Source organism: Myotis myotis, unplaced genomic scaffold (genome assembly GCF_014108235.1).
Source record: "Myotis myotis isolate mMyoMyo1 unplaced genomic scaffold, mMyoMyo1.p scaffold_m19_p_12, whole genome shotgun sequence".
NCBI classification, from domain to species: domain Eukaryota; kingdom Metazoa; phylum Chordata; class Mammalia; order Chiroptera; family Vespertilionidae; genus Myotis; species Myotis myotis.
In genome coordinates, this window is record NW_023416316.1 from 72,369,015 (window position 1) to 72,389,935 (window position 20,921).

Below are 20,921 nucleotides of genomic sequence, written 5' to 3' on the forward strand. Positions count from 1 at the left end.
TGGGTGTTCCCGCCGTTAACTGTTTACTTTTACAAGAATATTTTGTAAAATGTTTTTATTGTTATGTCTCTCATTACAGAATATTCATTATGTTTATTATGATGTTTATTATGTGAAGGTAGATATCATGGATTTTTCAAACTGGAATATTCTTTTTTTAAAGAATTATACTGAATGATTTAAATGTTCTTATATATTTGGAAGCATGTATAAAGCTTATAAATGTTAAGGGAGGTGTCTTGTAAACAGAAATTGATTTAGCTCAGAATTTAAAGCCATTTAAAAGTTTATATTTTAACTCAGTGGGGAATTTTGGAAGGATAAGTTTTGGGGGAATATTATATTTTCTCTCAAGGAGCTTTCTGCCTATGTTCTCACTTGCTCATCAGGTTTATTTCATCTTTCAGAACAAGTTTTTGGGAATCTTTTCTATTTTTATTTATCAGGCACCTGTTTTTTTGTGTTGTTTTTTAATTTAAGCATTTTAAGAATGCCATCTCATTTTCAGGGCATTAAAGGTAAGCCAGGTAGACACATTAGCATTTGAAAATGTTTGCATTTGTTTTTAATTGCTTCTTACTTTCTATTTGCTTTAACTTGAAATTAGTTGATTTTCATGTTTTAAAAAAAGATTAACTTTAAAAATGGTTACTACAGTGAAGCTAAATTGTGTTCAGATATTTGTCATTTAATATTTAGAGAAGTAAACTTAGCTGCTAAACAAAAATAGCATTTTGTAATAAAAATAAGGCACTACATGAATTTTCCATAAAGTGAATGGGTTAAGATTTCTTTTTCATTTAAAAATGGAGTCTTTTTTGAGCATGCCCTGGTAAATGCATGGAGTGGGATTGAAAACTATACTTCCCTGAAACTTTGAAAAAATTATAATCTGTTTTTGAAAAAAGTATATAGTGAAAGGGGAAGATATATGAGTCATATAACCTATTTTATGCAACATTTTTGTAGTGGTTGTTTTTATTACTTTTCTACTCCATTTCATAGTTCATTGCCTATGTTTTTTTTCCCTAAATCTTTCTCATAAACTTCTAAGTTGTTCAATAATTCTTTTAATATGGATGCAGATTGCTTTAAAGATCAAACCAGTACTAGAAAATAAAGTATAAAAAGGCTTTTTTGTTTTTGTTTTTGGTGTTTTGTTGGCTTTTTGTAAGCACATATTTGCATGTATAATTTTACTCATCCTGAAAATTCCACTCTACATTTACAACTTGAGCCCGGCTGACGTGGTTCAGTGGTTGAGCGTCAATTTATGAACCAGGAAGGTTATGGTTCGATTCCCTGTCAGGGCATATGCCAGAGTTTCGGGCTTGATCCCCCAGTGTGGGGCATGCGGGAGGCAGCCGACCTATGATTCTCTCTATTCATTGATATTTCTCTCTCCCTCTCCCTTCCTCTCTGAAGTCAATTTTTAAAAAAACTTAAATGAAGTGTTTAATATTCAGAACTGTGAATGGAGTATTCTAGTTTTTTAGGGAAAAACAGGCCTGATTATTTCCCTTTCTGAGGGTTCCTCTCACTTTTAACCAATAAATAAATTTGCCCATAATCCTTGAAATAGTTATTCTAGTTGATAGTTGCAGTTTTGACTTTGTTGTTTGAATCTGGTGACCTTTATCTACTGGGATTGCTGTGAGGTTTGAAATAAGACTGGCCTCGGGTGTGTTGCTGGAATGTTCTGGTGGTTTCCGGTGAAGATGCCAGTCATTAGGCATGAAAGCTGCCCTTGCACCCAGAAAACGGAATTCTGGCATGTGGTGTTTTCCCCTTTGGACCAACAAGTAGCCATTCAACTGATATTAGTGTGAACAATAGCAGCCTCCACCAGGACGAATTAAAAACGATGCAAATTCTGCATAATTTTACTGGAAAGATAGTAAAGGGTAAGTTTCCTGGGCAGTTTGCTTTTCTCTTATTCACAAAGTCTGTAAACTATAGAAGACAGCTCCCCCACTTCTCTGCACACCTTGCTTATTTCCACCAGGTGATCCAGGAACATTTTTTCTGCAGGAGGGACCAAACTTTCAAGTTTAATATCTTTTTTTTTTTTGGAGACAGTGGTTGTTTTGGTTTTGTTTTTGGTTAGTTGTAGCCATCATGGTCTGGCGTTTTTTGCACAGAAATGCTAATTTCCTTGTGAAATGGCCTATAACCTTAGAGGTTAACCTTTTTTTTAAATTATAAGTGCAATGCGTAGGGAGAGAAAGTCTTCACGTTCTGTAAATTAGAGGAAAAATTGCTGCAGCGCTGATTGCCTTTGTTCTCAAAGCCGTTTGAATTGCAGGCGGTGTTGAGACTGGTTGGTACATTGTTTAACTGCTGAGACTAAAACTTCTAATTAGCGTCATCGCTGGGGGGAGCTGACTGGCGGGGGCTGGGTGTGGCTGGGAGGGGGCGCCGCGCGCGCGCCCGCGGTGGGAACCCGGCCCGACGGCCCGCGCGGGGCGGGGCGGGGCGGGCGGGGCCCGGAGGCCTCCGCGGGGATTGGCCGGGAGGGAGGGGGCGGGGCGCGGCGGCCGCGGGACCCTGCAGCCGGCGCCCGGGACGCCGCCTGAGGAGTCCGGGCCGGGCCGCGCCCCGGCGGGAGCCTCCGTAAGTAAGTCGCCCCCCTCCCTCCCTCCCTCCCTCCCGCGCGGGCCGGCGCCGTCAGCCGGTGTTCGTGGGAGGACGGGGTAGTTTCCTCCCGGCGACCCGAGCCCCTGCTCGTTCTCCTCCGCAGCCCGTCTTCCCACGCCGGGAGCGGGGCCGCGGGACCGCCGGGCGGGCGCCCCGCTGCTCGTTCCGCTGGGTCGTGCGCGCAGTTGCTCGCAGCGCCGTGGCAGTCGGCACGCCCTCCCGTGGGGGTAGCGTTGGGTGGGAATGGCCGTTGTGGTTGCCCTGAAGTTTCTCTAAAAATCTACATCAGGAGAAGCGCGCTGCGGACGGGGGGTTGCCTGTGTTTTATGCTCCGGCACTTGTTACCAATGGGCGTCGGGGTTGTGATGTTTGGGTGTGATGTTCACCAAGCCTTCGAGGAGAACCGAGCAGGTAGACGCGCCCTGATGCGCCCAGGAAAGCTCTTTGCAGGAAAAGAGGAACCGAGCCGGCGGCTTCCGGCGGGGATGTGCAGGGTCTCCTTGGCTGGGTCTCCGCTCTGCGCTCGGTCCCCGTCGGTCCGTGCGCCGACCGGAGGGCCGGGTCTCGGCTCTCCATTCCTGGCAGACGCGCTTGGATGGAGCCGTGGACCCACGCGGGACAGCTGACCAGGCCGTGAGAGAAGCTGCCTTTTAACCGGCTGTCGCAGAAGTTAGTCCGGGCTGCCGCCGGGGGGGGGGGGGGGGGCACGCAGCCTGTGCACTTTTTATTTCTGTCCCAACTGTTATTTGTCAAGGTCTGAGTTGGGACCCTACACTGAAATCAGCAGGAAAGCGGTTCTCAACGTGTGAGGTTGTGATTCGTGATTTTAAAACCTGTGTCCACCTTTCCTTTTGGGGGATCCTGTGATTACTGGTTATTCCAGTTCAGTTGTTTTAAATAAACTTAACTTTGGGATAGAATATGTAGGTTATAATTGGTATGCAGTAACTTTGATATGTGAAAAACAAAGTAGAAATTCCATTAAAATGTGAAGAGTAAACATTTTATAAAAAGATTTTTTAATTATTTAAGAAAATTTTCTAAAAACCTATGTAAAAAAAAAGGTTGCAGTCCTACCTCTTTTTTTTTTTAAAGATAAATTCCAAATTAATACAGATAAATTAAGCTGGAATACTGAGGGGAGAGAAAATTTGGTTTTCCATAGACTGATTATTTTCTATTAAGTTTAAAAACCAGAGAACTTAGAAATCCAGACGCTTTCCTGTAATTTCCAAAAGTTCTGTGTTGTTAAAACATACCAATAAAATCATACTGAATTTTTCTTACATGAGCACATTATACATACATAAAGGTAGATATAAAATAATAGAAATGCTAAAACTTAACTACATTTTTATGACATTTCTTTAAGAATCCATTAAAAATAACTAAATAAAATCTCAAATATTGGGATTTTAAATTGCTACTAGAAAAGACATCTTAGGGTTTAATCGTGGTTGGACCAGCACCCGTGAAGACCTACTAGAATTTTAGATTCATGATTAGCAGTTTTCAGGATTTTTAGACCCATGGCTAAAACATATTTGTTTTGTATTTTTGAAGACTTACTTCTGTTGAGTGACTTTCAAGTATTTGAATTCACTTGAGAAAATATTTCCATGGCAGCAAACAAGGCCGCATTTCAGATTTCCTGCTCCTCTATCAGCTTCAGGCCGCTCGCTCCAGGGCCTTGAGTTCAAGGCGGAGCTCCCAGTAAAAGGAAGATGATAATGTCTGAACTCTCATTGCGGTAAAATGGACGTTTTGCCCTAAAAGAACATTTTTATAATACTATTTCAGTCTATCTGTTTAGTTGGTCGTAGTTCCTATTATGATGGGAAGTACATTAACTTAGGAATTATTCAGCTGTTTGTACATAGCATGAAACTTGGGGGTAAACAAGCCTGACATCATTTCTGTCCATGTGGTCTCCTTGTTTCCCATCCACTTGTTTGTTTCACCTTCCCACATGCCGGTGTCCACCAGCCAGCCGCTGCTTTTCCTTGCAGAATGCTGGCTCGCTAAAACTTCGATTCCCTTCAGATGAGCAGGTATTGAGGTGGGAGAGAGAAAAAGAAGTTAAAAATGAAGTAAATATTTCTTGAAAAGATGTGAAATTTGTTTCCTGCCTTTCTCCTGAAGTTTTAAGTCCGTATCTTTTTCAAAAATACAAATTTCTGATCTTTAAATTAATCCTTTGCTCTATTCTTCATAAAACTTCAAAATTAATCCAGGATATAAAATGTTTGGACTAAAATCCAAAAGTGTACAGGATTTGAGTGAAGTTGGACTACTGTGCTTTATATACTTTTTATACATTTAAATCACTCTGTGAAAGAACACTGAGACGTTGGGTAGTAAGTTGTATAGTACTCTCAACACATTTTTATTACATAAAAACAGCTTCTTTGTTTTTCAGCAATAATTCAGTTAGTTTGACCCTTTACCCTCTCCCATCTCACTCCCTACAATTCCTCTTTAGTTGTGGTCAGTTGTACATGTATTTAAGGATATATTTCTTTATCTACTTTATGACAGAAACCACAATAAGTTGTGGACATGTGGCTAAAATTTATGCTTAGTTTGGATTTGGTAGAAAATATGGAAAGAATATTAGAAAATAAAATCTGACCCAAAAGATACTTATATTGTTTTGACTGTGGGCCTATGACGAAGTAAGGGCAGGAACCAGGAGTATGGAATGTTAGTACTTTAGACTATAATAAACACATATGAGTTAAATTTGTTTATAACTTATGTTCTATGCTTAAAAATATGTTGAGTGTGTATCCGTGCCTGAGTTGTTTGTCTAAGCTGAGAGCCAAAATGGTTGACTTGGTTTCTCCCTCCTCCTTTTCTTGTTTTTTTTTTCCTTACCGTGCAACTCTTGTTAGTATCATTGTGTCTAAGTGCTTGTGACTTCCTTTTTTTTTTTAGCTGTTAATTTTAATAATTTGAAAAAAACTTAAGTCTTTAATGACAAGTTTAAACAAGGAGGCCATGGAAAGCAAAGGGAAAGAGCTCTCTTAGAAATAGTCTGGAGTTTTTCCACTTAGAGCACTCTAATTTATTAGCTTTTTAAAAACATTGCAGAGCCATCATTTCACTGATTATAGTTGATTACAGTTGTAGAGACATTTCAGTTATTTTACCATTAGTTTTTAAAATAAGAATCATCTACCACATTGGTTGTTATACAGAATGTTTATAAAACTTTTTAAGTTGATATATTTGAATGTGTGTATTTTGTGGATTTTTTTTTAGTTTCGAAGTGAGAATCACTTCTGGCCTGAATTTTCATTTGTCGTATATAAATTATCACGTATAAATTATCTTTTAGTAGATTTACTTAACTCACCAAATTGCTGATTGATAGCTGTCTTGTAATTATTTTAACTGTGTTTCTCCATTGTACTGGATAGGACATTAAGGACATGAAGTCCTTCATTTAAATTTGATAAACTTGTGTCGGGCATGCTGCAGGTGGTGCATGAAATGAGCAACATTCGGTTCCAGTCTTTAAGGAGTTGCCTTAAAAGTGTACATTCTTTTTATAGAGGTTAACACACAGTTTGTTTGAACTCAGTTACTCATTGTTTAAACTCAAAAGAAGAGGAATCTGTTTTAATTCATAAGATTCTGAAGAGCATATTTTCAGTAAGAGCTTAGTTTTTTTTCCTATTTGCTAATCAGTCACTTGTAATTTAGAAGAAAATCTGTTTTCAGACGGAATATTCTTAAGGATTGCATATTTGTGCATATGAACACCTTAATTTTGTGCATACTATATATATTTAGATCACTTTTCAACAGGAACATAGGGCAATATGTTGCAAAGAAGAACCTAAGGTTGATACAGTTATTTACTAACAGTGTTAAATTTGTAATAAGTAATCCCACATAAACTGTCTGATTGTGACATAGTGGGGGTAATAGGAAGGAATTCTGGGTTTGAGTGAAATTACAGTTACTGTGTTTTTTTCCCTTTGCAAAAAAACCTGAAAACAGTTAAATTCTAGTTCATTTAATATTGTAAGTGACAACATGATAGTCTGGGCATATGACTGACCCACTGCTCTATGTATATTTGCAGAGCATTTGGAGAATTTAAGATTATTCCAATATTTGTGTGTTGCTCACACAGAACTTATGCCTTATATTTAATGGCATCAGCATTCATCTCTTTGTAGAAGAATTGGAATCAGAACAGTTGAGATCTGTGCTATTTTCAAGTATTATTGTTATGACTAAGAATAGAGAGGCACTGATAGGTTTCTAGGTGCAAACCAGTGCGAGTGCGAGGGGCCTGCCCGCAACTACCAAGACCTGCTTTGTTCGAGGCCCTGGTTTCCACTCAGCACCTCCTTGGAGCCTGTGCTTCAATCATTTACAGATTTCAGCTCCCAGATTAGATCACCGCATTGAATTTCTTCATAGAGTACTTCTTCCCTCCAGTGAGTAAACTTTGGGGAAATTTTTTAAACATGATTTAAGAAAAATAGTTCAGCTTGAGCTGGAGGCAGGGGAAAAAAAAGGAAAAATGAAAAGACCAGGCAGCTCGTGTAGGTTACTCAGAGAAAAAAATGGACTCAAAAGAGTTACTTAATTTTTTAAAACCTACCTCTAGGAAGTTATTTACACAAATCCAAACATATCCTACCATCTGTCCTTAACCTTGACCCTCACTTAATAACATTTCTTGCTATCTTAGCATATTACAGAAAATTCCATTTTATTCTTTTTAATGGCTGCATAGTATTCCATTGTGTGCGATTATGTCCCATTTGTGTGCCCTCATTTTGACACACAAAACCAGCTGACAGTTTTCAGTCATATGATGTACCTTAGAGGGTCATAAAGTAGTATATAACTAGAATTTTGAATTAGGAAATACCACTGTTTATAGTTAGGAACTCAGGTTTATAAAATGTATATGCATATTCAGGATAAATATATCACTTATTAAATACAATATTAACTTAGGCAAGAGAATTAATTCTAAAGAAATTAAAAGAAGCAGGTTTAATGAAAAAAACAAACAAAACCTGCAAATACAAGACAAGTTGAAAGTATTCTCTGATACTTTCAAGTGTTTGTAATTCTTCAGAAAGCCTGGATCAAGCTCGACATCGAGCATGCCATTGTTGTCATGGCCGGTGAATGGGCTGGGTCACCTCATGAGCAATGATTTTCTTCAGAAGCATAAACCTCAGCTAAGGAATGGCTCCCTTTGGCCCCCTTGGCAATTGGTCTTGCAGGTTCCTGGGGAGGGGAGGCAAGCTCGAAGATCCCAAGCATCTCTTATAAAGTACTTAGGATTTTTCTATTTGAGTGTTTAGAAAGGTTTATTTTCTAAAATGTGTAATATAAACATTAGTGTGCACATGGTTATGAGATCCAGTGGGCATTTTATATAGTTTAAATAATATGCTTTGTGTTATATTGCATATAGTTTGAGTAATAACTTCTATAAAAGTTAGGGAAATGTTAGCACATGAAGATTTGACCCTTATAATCTAGAAATGCAGGAGTAATTTATGCCAGTGAATTATTTCGGACACTGTTTGCTAGTGATGGTGTCTTTTTTTGTCACTTTTGGGAGCACCGTGACCAAGCCAAGGCTCAGAAGTGCAGCAGTCTTTTTAAAACGCAGCTGTTAGAACCGTTTCCCAAGAATATAGTAAATATGCTTTTTCCTATGTATAACGAATTACACGGAGATTAGCTTCTGCTTGAATGTTCTTTTTCAAATTTGACTAAAGAATGTTTGATAATTAAAAATAATGATTTTGCTGGACGGATATATGCCCCTTGGTTTTATTTTGAAGAAAATTATTTTCATTTCTAATTATTTTATTGTGACTGTTATTTGCTGGCAAATGAAATTTATGTCCCCAAATTATGTGAACTATAAACTTTTATACTTAAAACTTCACAGTTCTTTAAAATGTGTTAAGATTTCGCTTTAACCTGTAAAGGATGGTTTTTCTTTTGTAAGTTTTGTTTTCATCTTGGTTTTGGTTGCAATTCACATAATTCTGTTTTTCCTATGTACAAGTTCCTAGTTTAGGCTAAAGATGTTTTAATATCATGATATCCTAGTTGACAGCTACTCTTGGGCAGACACTTGCCAATGCGCGTATTATTAAACAGTTCATTTGGACAGTTAAAAATTTTATCATTAGGAAAACGATAGATGAAAGAAGATTATATACTAACATGGTCTTGCTAGTGTTTGAGGTGGGCAGGGTCAGCTACAATGCCAGCATTCTGATACTTTCAGGATTTTGTGTTTCTTTTTGGGTTGTGAGGAAGAACTCTTGTTTTGAGCAACTTCCTCCATTATATTTTAATTTTAATCCATTTTCAAAAACCATAAGAAAACTTACACAACTTAGAGATTTCTACTTATTTTATTTGGGTACAGAGCAGTGTCTGAAGGGTGACATGTTTTCAAGTTCTGTCTGTGTCCTGTAGTCAGTTCCTTTGCCCCTAATGAGAAAACCGTGTGAATAGCAACTGTTTGCTCTTATACCTGTGGGTGGTGGAGGCACCTGCGGGTGGATGCTGGGTGTTTTCTGGGAGGAGTTGGAAGGAATTGGTTCGTTTTGGGGAAGTCTTATAAAAAGCATTGTATAACTATGGGATTCCCTTTTTAATCCGAGGGGCAGAGGAGAACTGCTGTCTCTATTGTGCCCCTGTACCAGCAAGCCTTCCGCATGTGACTTTCAAAGGTCAGCCGCTTGGACCCTGCTTGTGTTGAATTTCTGCCAGCAAGTCTCCGGCATACGAGAGAATTTGAGATTTCTCCCTCCCCCATTTCTTCTGTTTTTGTTCAGTGTAAACAGTTCCTGCCGTAGAAACATAGACAAATATAGCAGAGAATGCTTTTCTGGAAGAAGAATGCTCCCTAAGCATTTTTTAACCATTTTTGGGAAGAATTGATCTTTGTGTGTATTTCAGACAGACTGAAAGAGAGGGAGGGGCCGTTGCTGTAAATTGAAGTGACATCATAAGTATTGCCCCCATTGATCTGCTTTTAGTCTCCAGCCAGGATAAAAGGAAATGGCACCAGGGAGGAAGCATGCTTCATTTAGGCACAGATCCCAGAGTGATAATGGGGTAATAATAGAACTCACGCCACTGTCCGTCAGAGGCTGCATTAGTCTCAGGCTCCTTCCTTGTCTGGGAGCCGCTCAGAGACTTCCTTCGCGGCTGCAGCGCGCCAGCTGGGCCTGGAGGGAGGTGCCCTCCTGTGCGCTTGGAGGGGTGTGGACAGTGGGGCTCAGATGTTGTGCACCCAGTTCCTTGTGTCGGGACCTGCCTGCACAAGGTCAGTGGTGAGATGGGCTGGTGACATTTTCTGTAGGGAAGCGAGCTGGCCTTTTCGGATCCAGTCGCATGGGTGGTCCTGGGAGCAGGAGTGAGTGACATCCCCTGACAGCAGGAAGAGGCTCTGCAAGAGGCCGGTGTGCTTTCTTCTGCTGCTTGTGGCCTGGGAGGGTGGGCTTGGAAAATTCCTATTTTCTTTCCAAGCGTCTGTAGAAACTTTAAAAGACACTCGGAGTTGTGTGGCTTGCCTCGGTTCTTCAGTTGACTGGGAAAATACCAGGTGGACTTTTCTTTTGCTTTGTAAATTTCTGGGTAGTTAGCAACTATGGACTCCTCCACCTTCAGTGCAAGAATACAGACCACCGAATCCTTACAAATGGCATTTGCTGTGCCTGACTCCTTTAGTATTTGGTTTAGTTGTATTTGAATGCACTTTACAGTGATGTGGAATTCTCTGTTTCAAGTACCCACATGACTTTGGCACCTCGTAGCCTTACTTTGTCTAAGTGTTGAGGCAGATGCATTTTAAAAATACCAAACTGGTTTCCATGTGGAAAAAATAATAACTCCTTGTCTGTCTGTGCAAAGGAAAGGACTTTCTATTCCTGTCACTGTCGAACTGTGGCTGTGAGCACTATTAGACCCTCAGAAATAAAGGCAAGTTCTTTTTTATGTTTGACGGAGCTGCTTTCTAACGAGATAGTGCTCTGAACCGTGCACTGGTTTTCTTAATCATTCTGTACTGTGACTAAAGCCATGCTCGTCTCGGAACTGCTGCACTAAAACACCGTGGGCCTAGGAGTCACGTGACATTTGATTTGATGTCTGTGTCGGAGGAGGGGAACGACCCACACATCTCCCATCCCCACCGCACCATGCGAGCACATTGGAAGTGCATCTCTCAGTGGCTTTGCAAACGTTTGGTTTATTACATAGTATTTTTTTTTCATCATGTGGAGTAAATGATTATTTTACAAAGAGAAATGTTCTCTATTAAAATGAGCTACTTACCACATTTTTGCTTTATTATCCTCTTCTAAGGTCTGTAATCTGTAAAAATTGTGTAATGTTTACTTGCTCATTTGTGAATGAAGGATACTTAGTTTTATTGTCTGAACCAAAACATTTGATCACTGATTTTTCTCCGGTTTTCTCATTGCTTAGAAATTACGTTTTTCCCTGGTGAATTAGAAGAGTTAGAGTTGAAAGGCAGGTGACTACAGGTTGTTAACTGAGTGAGACTCACTCACACAAGCCCCTGCTGGAGTGGGCCGGGCAACCCCGGGGCATTACGGTTATGGAGGGGCCCGTTCTCACGCTCGCGTGGGGTCCTGCGCCTTCTTCCACCTCTGAACAGGCCGGCTCTTGCCACAGAGCAGTCCGCGGCGCCTCTGTGCCCAGGAGGGCTACCTGGCGCGCTGCGTGCGTGCCTGCTCTTTACCTCTCTAATTAGAGCAAATTAAACTTATTAAAAACCTCCTCCGTTCCATCTCAGCGACTTATCCTTAGTCAGGGGCTTAGCTGTAAGTATTTCCCGTTGTGTACAATCAGGAGAGGACAGACACGTTCAGGGATCCTTCTGTGCAGTCTCTGTGCGGCTGCACGGATTTCTGCTTAGAGAGCGGTCGCTGACACATGAAAGGGAGACCCCAGATGTTTCCATGGGTTCGCGTGGCAGTGATTCTTCCGTTTTAAACGGGAATTGCGTTTGTTGATTAAACCCAGTTAGGTTAAGTCGGGGACTGAGTTCATCTTCCTCAGGGGCTTCTTTCCTCCGTGGGTCTCTCGTTTACCCCAAGTCCCAATCGCGAGTTCTAACAATAGGCCTCTTTGTGAGTGTGGACACAGAATAGGGGCATGCTTTTCTTTCTACTCTGTCTTGCCTGTAATTCTGCAAATTGGCCAAGCTGGTTCCTGCTGTATTTAGTTAGTGAACCAGACCCCACCCTCAACCGCGGGGTGTTCTGCCCCTTCCCAGAACCCATCTTCTGTACCCGGTGGGCCTCAGCATTTGAGCTGTTGCTACCCTGGGCTTGGCTGCACCCGTTTTGAGAATGCCTGTGGGGGCGCAGGGCTGGGTGGCCACTCTGACCCAGTCTGGGGCCCTGTCCTTCCCCCCCCCCCCCCCCCCAGGAAAGGCAGGGGGGCTGCTGCTCCAGGGGTGCCCAGGCTAGCCGCCTCGGGGTGGCGATTGTGTGGACCATACTTGGGAAAGGGATGAGTGGGGCAGGAAAAGACTTTAATGGGGGGTAAAGGGCAGGCTCTGTGAAGAGGCTGGAGGACAGCCGGGGAGTGACCTGAAGGGGGTGCTCGGGGCCAGGCTGGATGAACTCCCCCCCCCCCCCCCCCCCGGAAGGGAAGGAAGATTCAGAGAGGGAGGCTGCAGGGCAAGACAGATAGGAAGGAGGGCCAGGCAGCCTGGGTGCTGGCTGAGCTTCTGAGCCTGGGATAGAGCACCCTGAGTACCCACCAGCTGAGGGCTCATGCTGTGACCAGGTGGGGAGAATCTAGAGGCTGGTGGCTCTGGATTTGTTCTGTTTTGTAAAACAGCAGATCTCTCTTAATGTTGTAAAAGTGGGCTCATGTTCTAAAACCATAGAAAATGGAAAACTGGTGTTTTTGTTTCTGGTTGTTATGTAGTGACTAGAGGCCCGGTGCACGAAATTCGTGCACAGGTAGGGTCCCTAGGCCTGGCCAGCAATCAGGGCTGATTGGGGCCTTCCTTCATTCTGCGCCGCCCTCTGGTGGTCAGTGCATGTCATAGCTAGCAGTCAAACTCCCGAGGGGACACTTTACATATTCGCCTTTTATGTATATAAGATTATCTTTAACCTTTTGCGGTCCAATGTTATTTTTGGAATTCAAACAGTCTGGTCCAAATTAATTGACGGGATTGAATGTTGAACTTTTTAATGTTCTTATTGCTCAACGTTGGACTTGCTCCTAGCGCCTGGTCTGTCAAGTCAGCCTCGAGGTTGGACCAAAAAGGGTTAAAGCGTCTTATAGGCATGTGACTCCTCTGGAAGGAAATTGTCAGTTGTCTCCGAGCCCCTGGGTCTCCGTGTTGGTTGTAACCCTCTGCGTTGGCTGAAGGCACCTGGTTTCTCCTGTCAGCCTGAGGAGATCCACGGATCTTAGGTGCATGGAGCGATGTTATGAAATAAAAATGCCCAAGAACCCAGGGATGTGTGTCCGTGTGCCTGTGGGGAAGTGGGGTTATAGTAGAACTTAGGAGGGTGAGGTGTGGACGTACAAAAAAAATGCTTTCTTTGTGGAATTACGTGGTGAGCATTGTGCCTGCGATTCAACTGGTTTCCCCACGTGCATTCTGGGAAAGAGGGGCAGGCAGAGTGCTCACTTGGGGACAGAAAGGTAAAGAGAGGTAGGGAGAGATGCCAATAATATTCAAAATTTCTTTTTTTTTTTTAAATATATTTATTGATTTTTTACAGAGAGGAAGGGAGAGAGATAGAGAGTTAGAAACACTGATGAGAGAGAAACATCGATCAGCTGCCTCCTGCACATCTCCCACTGGGGATGTGCCCGCAACCCAGGTACATGCCCTTGACCGGAATCGAACCTGGGACCTTTCAGTCTGCAGGCCGACGCTCTATCTACTGAGCCAAACCGGTTTCGGCCAAAATTTCTTAAGAATAACAAAGTAGGGATTAAAATCCAGATGGTCTTATGAATGTTCTGTTGGCTTACCATGGATTTGCAGACTTACAAGTTTGGGTTCATTGACAGATGCTCGGGGCATAAGTCGGGAAGGAGTAAGGCTGAATGGCGAGAGTAGTGGCAATAATAGTAACAATTTAAAACCTTGATTTTAGAATATTTTTCAGCTCCTACAAGATGTATTTTAAATGCATTCTTTCCTCCTTTCAGAGTTTGTGAGAGCTCTCTGCTCGAGGGAGGAACTAGGCATTGCAGCACAATAATGACTAAGACAGATACTCCACCTTCTTGGATTTACAATGTTTGTTCATAAACTATTCATTACTTTTGTACCATATAAAAACGCCCTCCTCTCTTTGCCCTTTACTATGTAACACCTATTTTTACCTACCCTGTGTGAAAACTTAGGAATATTGGTGACTGTGTGTGTGTGTGTGATCATATTTACAACATTTTAAAAAATTTTAATGGAATAATAAACATGATTTTTATAAGGGAGTGTTTGCGAGACATGCTCTCCATTTCTTGGTGCACATTGGCAAGATTCCAGTGGTGAGGAAGAAAATATGAAAGCAGCTTACTTCTGTTAAACTTCCATGTCTAAGATCAGGCGGTTCCTTGAGTCTTAGTCTAGGTTAAATGACATTTTTGGCATATGTTTGCCATAAAGAAAGGGATCTAATCAACCATGAGGATGTTTTATGAAGTTAAATATCGTTTTTGTCGTTTCACAGTGTCTGTATATTAAATCATCACATTGTACACCTTAGAACACACACACACACACACACACACACACACACACACAGAAAGTAAACACAGTTTTGCTCTGTTCTGAGGGTATAAGGTAAGTCCTGAGGGCCGGCCAGAGTCCGTCTTCAGTCTTTCCATGCCTCCGACACTTACTGAATACCCGGCCGCCCTGGGCTTGGGTCTTCTAAATGTCTGTGTTCAATTTCTTGTAAGTTGAATGGCATTTTCACTGGCTCTTTGCTGTGCCCTCAGCTCCTTCCAGACCAGCTGGTCTTGCTTCTGGAGCGTCTGTTGGAGCAGAAGACCCTGAACCCCAGAACTCTGCGAAGCCTCGAAAGGACATACCGCCTCTCCCAGCAGGATGCAGAGGTAACCAGGGCTGCCCTCAGTATAAACAGCAGGGCCCTCGCGTGTGGACAGTGTGGTCCCGGAGCTTCCCAGACCGTGGGACTGCGCTGTGATTGCCATCAGCACCCCCCCCCCCCCCCCCAGCTGTGTGCCTGAAAGTGAAGAACAAGCCCTTGTGGCCAAGTGGAAGCTGCTCCCTGGTCGGGCTCCCTCCAGCAGGGGCCCCAGAACCTGCTTATTACCGGGTCTCCCCTCTTTTTAAACCATAAGGACGGACACAAGTCCCCAAAGGAGTGTGAGCAGGCAGGGTGGGGCGCTCCTGAGTTACAGACTGGGGCGGGTCAGCTTTGCAGGCTGGTGACGCCGTCCTGCTGCTCGTGGGGAAACGCCTCGGCCTCGGGGTGCCAGAGCTGCACGTTGCCTTCAGCCAGGACAGGGAGGGAGCCATGTGTAACGGAAATGAAAACGAAATCTAACAGCTGTGGGTTGAAAAGCAAAATTGGATGCTTGTGGGAAAGCAATATGATGTGGTTCTTAATATCTTTTAGCTTAATGTAAAGAATGCACTGTGAATCCTAAGATGAGTGCCAGGGGTTTTTATGTCTATAAAATAATTATTTATCGTACTTAGTCATCTTCAGTAAAATACAAGTGCACGGCCATAAAGAGAGAAGTTCTTTTACGTAAAACTCCTAAAATGCAAATAAGTTTGGTTTGTGTTCAGGTGAAAATAACTGAGCATCTAAAAACTGCAGTTTTACAGGGTACCCATCAGGCACACGTAGCTGTGGAGCCCGTGGCTGTGGCTGTGGGTGTGAAAGGCACAGTGGATACTGAAGACGTAGTGTGAAAAAAAGCAAAATACCCTACTAATAATTTCTTCTAATTGGTTAAACTGTCAAAATGATATTTTGGATATTTTGGGTTAAATAAAATGCTATTAAAATTAATCTCACAATCATTAAAATGGGGTAAATGGAGAAAAGATATCTTATTATTAGATTAAAAGGTAAGATGGACATTGTTTTACCTTTTTTGTAATCCTCACCTGAGGGCCTGTTTTCATTGATTTTTTTAGAGAGGGCGGCAGGGAGGGGAGGGGAGAGAGAGGGAGAGAAATATCAATCTGTTGCCTCCTGTTCACACCCCAATCAGGGCTTGAACCCGAAACCTAGACATGTGCCCTGACTGGGAATCGAACCCACAGCCTTTTGGTGTATGGGACGACGCTCGAACCAGCAGAGTCACCTGGCCAGGACCATTGTTTTACATTTTCAAGCTCCACAAATTCAGGAGTTAATTGAAAACCTTCAGAGAAGACACACATAGCTTCAGAAGACACAGATCAGATGTGCTGTTTACTTCAGCTCTTACATGTTTGTTCATAGGTGTTTCCACATGCCAGCCCGTTATTTTTAATTAGTGTTTAAAGATGTTTCTATATACAGACATGAGGCTAAGTTTTAATCAGAGCTGAATACCGCTGAAATGCCAGGCCCCAATGACGGGCAGTGGACAGACGAAGGCGGGAGGATCAAAGCAGGCCCGGCGCACCTGTCACAGCCCGGAAGCCATGAGGTGGTAGACACTGATGGCTCCCCTTCCTTTTGGCATAAAACACATCGTGTTCTTAACTTACAGCTCAGCTTAGTTGTTTATAACCTCCCAAACCTTTAGAAAGCATAATAGGTTTTCTTTGGTTGGTTGTTTTACAACTCACAGACTACACCATGACGCCTAAGCCAGGGCGGCCTGGACCCTGGGGGCAGGAGGCCAGGGCCTGGGGATGGCTTCGCTCGGTGTGCATAGCTGGGGTGGCTCCATGCAGTTCACCAGTGCTGCGCCAGGCACTAGGGACATAGCAGTGGGCACCACCACCGAGGGTCACCCTGAGGAGGTGTACGTTCTTCTGGAGAGACAGCGCATAAGTAAATGAACACAACGCTTTCAGGTACGAGTTACAGTGGAGGCATACAGGTGGCGCTGAGCTGGTTGTCTGTAGGTGGAGTACTCAGGAAAGGCCACGCAGACAGGTGGCATTCGGGCCAGGACCCAAGGGGCAGGGGTAACTTCCATACAGAGGCAGCAGCAAGTGCCACATGTGAGCTGGCATGTGCTAGGATGGGGGTCAGCAGGCTTTGTCTGTGAAGGAACAGACAGTTAATATTTCAGGCCACATGGTTTCTGTCCCCCTGGTTCACCTGTGCCGTGGTAGCACGGAAGCTGCCAGAGAGAGACACACAGACAAACAGCCGTGCCTGTGCGTCAGGAAAACGTTATGGACCCCTGCAACTTGGATTTCGTGTAATTACCACGTCTCAAGATAATTTGTTTTGTTTTTGTCGTTCCTTCTTTGAACTGTTTTAAAACATATACAACACTCCTAGCCGGGGGTGGGGGGGTTGATTGGGTCTGCCCCATCTGGAGTTTGTTGACCCCTGCGTTGGGGTGGGCAGGGGCCAGACCAAGGGGTCCTGGAGGCCTGTGCCCCTTTGGGCTTTCATTGTCACAGTGTGCCTCCTTCCCCAGCTCTCTCGTCCTGGCACGTGTGTAGTTAGTTGCACTGACAGTCCATCTCACCGGCGTTTCCTTGAAATGTCACTCAGAAGCAGAAAAGCAACAGGATTTTGGGCAGTTTTCTAGGAACATTATTGGTTACGTGTGACTTATTGTGACACTGATTGGCAAGAATTTAGTAGAATAACATCTGCCTTTATTCTAAGTGACAGAACATTTCATGGAAGAAAGGATGACTTTTTGGTGGGAAACGTCTTGAGGATTCTGACTTTATTCTCGGTGCTTCTCCTGAGCCTGAACAAGTAAGGACAGCCTCTCAGTCATTGTCAGGGCTCTCAAATGTGTAGTAAATAGCAAGCCTTTGAGAGCTGGCGGAGACCCTGGAGTGCGGCAGGCTGTGGGGCGCCCTGGGGGAAGTGCTCGCGCCCCTGGGACCTTAGTGCTGGATTGGGTGTCTGTGTGACACCCAGCACAGCAGGGAGTGCACTTGACCGGCCGGTGTGATCCCGTATTTCCTGGAGGCACAGGAAGGCCTCCTCACTCCTTCGTTTTTTCCTGGGCACATCCCCATGGGAAGTCACTTTCCGAGGGGTGAGCCTCTTATTTCACGTGTCCTTGAAGCTGAGTCTCACTGCTCATTCCCGATCGCCCCGTCGCTGCAGGGCTCCTGTTGGCAGGCGGACGCTCTCCACACGTCGCCCAGCCTCGCTCCCGTGAGGGAGGAGCCTGTGCTAGCACAGACCAGGGCCCTCCGTTCAGTAGCTGCTTCTCTGCTGTCTACCTCCCCCCCACCACCCCTTCCCTCCTCCTTCCTTCTTCCTTCTCTTTGTGTGTGGATGCGTGCAAGCCCACTGGGAAGTTTATTTTTAATATTCTCTTTATGTGGCTCAATATTTGTGTTACTTGTGCTGCTCTGCTCTGTGCTTGGCTGTGTTCACAGGATGTCTGGTCTGGTACCAGAGTTTCTGAGCACGATGCCTGGTCTGTGTTGCCCGCCAGCTTTTTTCCGTCTGAGGTGGTAGGTTACAGGGCCTGTCCTTCTTGGGATGTGAGTCCCCAGGTCTGCTCTGGGAAGGGATACCACGTGTTCGGAGTCTTAAAGGAAAAGTGCACAAGGACGAACAGAGTAAAGCATCCATCCTAAGCCACCCAGCCTTGTGGCCACTCCGCCTCTGGAAAGCGGGGCTCTCTGCTGGGAATGTTGGGTTCCAGGACCTGGAGAGGAACACTAGCTTTGGGTCAGCCACCTCTCACATCCTGAGTCCGACACGACCAGCCAGGTGCAGGCTCTAACCAGGACGGAAAATGAGCTGAAGGGAAGCTTAGTTCATAGAAATATGTGTCTTCCGTTTTTTAGCATATTGGCTCAACTAGAGCCATAAAAGTCTAAAAATATATTGGACATGGATTCTTGGAACAAAAGACATTTTCTAAGATCCCATTTTAAGTCATGAATTTCTGCATCTGTAGCGGGTCTCCAAGGCTGTAAAAGAGCCGCCCCCTGGTAGTGAGCGAAGATCCATGGAATGTGGTTCTGTGACCTCCTTTCCCTGAGCGCACGGCTGACCTTGAATCAACTTTACTTGTACAGGCTGCAGTTGGGCACTTCAAAATTGGGGACTCACCTCAAGTTAATTATTGGAAAGTTCAGAAACCGCACTCATCACCTGAACTGTCTTGCAGTGAGTGGGGGACATTGCTCAGGAAGGCCCCCCAGCAGCCTGCCCCGCTCTGATGTTGCGACTGGTGGACTGTCCTCTCACTGTGTTTGGGAAACACTGCTGGTTGGAAGGAAGAAGCTGCCCCGGTCAGGTTGGAGTGCAGAGGAGGGGACCGTGTCCCTGTCGGGGGCCCCCGTGGTTGGCCCCGTGTGAGGAGAAGACGGATGGATACCTGCTCATGTGCATGTGAGCAGCTCTTCATGTTTGATCTCCTAGAACGCCCAGGCACTGACTTCACAACAAATGGACTTGGGGCCCAGATCCCAACACGTTGCCCCCTCCCGGCCCGTTTTCCTCGTCTGCACGGCAGAGCCTAGACAAGGCTGCGGGCTCCTGGCTTCTTGGCTGCAGCCAGTGGCAAAGAATGTTTCATGACACTGTCTTTACTCTTCTATTTTCTATTATTTCCTGTTTCGTTTACTTTAAAAAAAAAAAAAAGTTCATTGTGATGCAGTAAATTGATTTTAAAATGCCATAACCCCTTCACAGGATTGTCCTGAGAAAAGGTGGTGAGCATTCAAGGTCCTGTGACTTCTGTTGATGAGAGATTCACTATCTCTCAATTGGTGTAAAATGGTCAGATTTTATTATTTAGCTGTTCTTTTCCTTTTAATCTGTCAGGACTGGCAGGGAGTAAAAGTAGTAAACTACCCAGCTGTTCAGCGCTCCTAGGCCTCTGGTAAACGTTAACGGGTAAAGAATGATCGATCTAGGGGCTTGATAGGTTTGGGGTGTGCGGGGGGAGGGGGACTTTGCTCTGACATGTGGACTAGATAATTGCCCCTGTGCATTGTGGGATGTTTAGCATCCCTGGTGTTTGCCCATGAGATGCCAGGAGTAACCCACACCCAGTTCTGGCATCAAAAATGTCCCCAGACCATTACCAAATGTCTGGTGCCGGCAAAACCACTCCAGTCAGAACACAGCTCCAGCAGCCACTGCTTCACCAAGGACAGTGTTTTCACTGGTCTCGCAGTGCTGGACGCAGGGCCACAGCAGCCAGGCGTAGCTGGAAAGGGGGCAGCAGCAGTGAGGGCCACCCTCCGCGGGCCCAGAGAACAGAGCCTGCGAGAGGTGGGAACAGAACCTCTGCTGGGAAGAAGAAAGAAAGAATGGCAAAACAGAAGTAGTAGCAGCAAGCACACCCAGAGAAGCCAGTCATTCCATGAGGCAAACCTGTTCCACCACAGTGCACAGAGGGCCACGCCACTCAGCCATGGCCGGCGCCTTCTGCTCTGGAAAGGACATTTTCAAGGTCGATTGCGAATGGGAAAACATCAGCCTTGCAGGCCTTCTCCACATCACTGCCTTCCCTCCTGCTCTGGCTGAGGAGCCCTTGCAGCCCTGTAAGAGGGCCCCTCCCGGCGTGGGTTCCACATGTGCAGGAGGGCCCGGATTTCAGAGCAGTGTCCTGAGCACTGTTGCTTGAAAAGAAAACAGGACAGCATTTATCTGAAGCCCAGAGGTGGAAGGTATGGTTCCCAGCATGCAGTGGTCTGGCATCTCCGCTGCTCATTTCTAAATTTTATCTGGGCCAAAAGCATAGTTCCTGTGAACCGAGAGCATTTCGTGATGAGCAGATGCTGGAGAGGCGTCGACAGGGCAGAATCAGGGCTTAGCCCGGCGGCACGGCTCTGAAGCAGCAGTGGAGCAGCAGCTGTGGTCAGCTCCTCCCCTTCCATGATAAACCTGCCGGGAGGGGGGCTCTGTTCCCTCTTCTCCCGGTTCTTTTCCGGTAGCATCCGGCCAGTTTAGAGGACAGGTGAGGTGTAATCGCCGGCTCTGTTGCCGCTTCAGGAAGGTCCCGTTTCTGTTAGTGAGATGCCTTGTAGTGAACTGGGCGCCTCCTTCCTCTTCGGTCCGCTCCGTGGGAGTCTAAGCAGCATGGAGGCCGACTGGCCTTGCTGAGCACAGGCCTGTATCCCACATCTGAGG

The 20,921-nt window shown here is 44.7% G+C and overlaps 1 protein-coding gene across 3 annotated transcripts in view; it reads left to right on the plus strand.

The window, feature by feature from the left end:
• LOC118667637 (aminopeptidase O (putative)) overlaps positions 1-20,921 on the plus strand; it is a 319,523-nt gene that overhangs the window by 280,223 nt on the left and 18,379 nt on the right. For 2 of the 3 annotated variants that reach the window (XR_004971349.1, XM_036331403.1), the window contains one exon: positions 14,653-14,769. The exons of the other annotated variant lie outside the window; for it this stretch is intronic. Coding sequence is in view for 1 of the 2 variants with exons in the window: in XM_036331403.1 (XP_036187296.1) it covers positions 14,653-14,769 (117 nt within the window). In the remaining variant the exon portion in view is untranslated. The remainder of the gene's footprint in view (positions 1-14,652; positions 14,770-20,921) is intronic. 3 annotated transcript variants of the gene reach the window in all.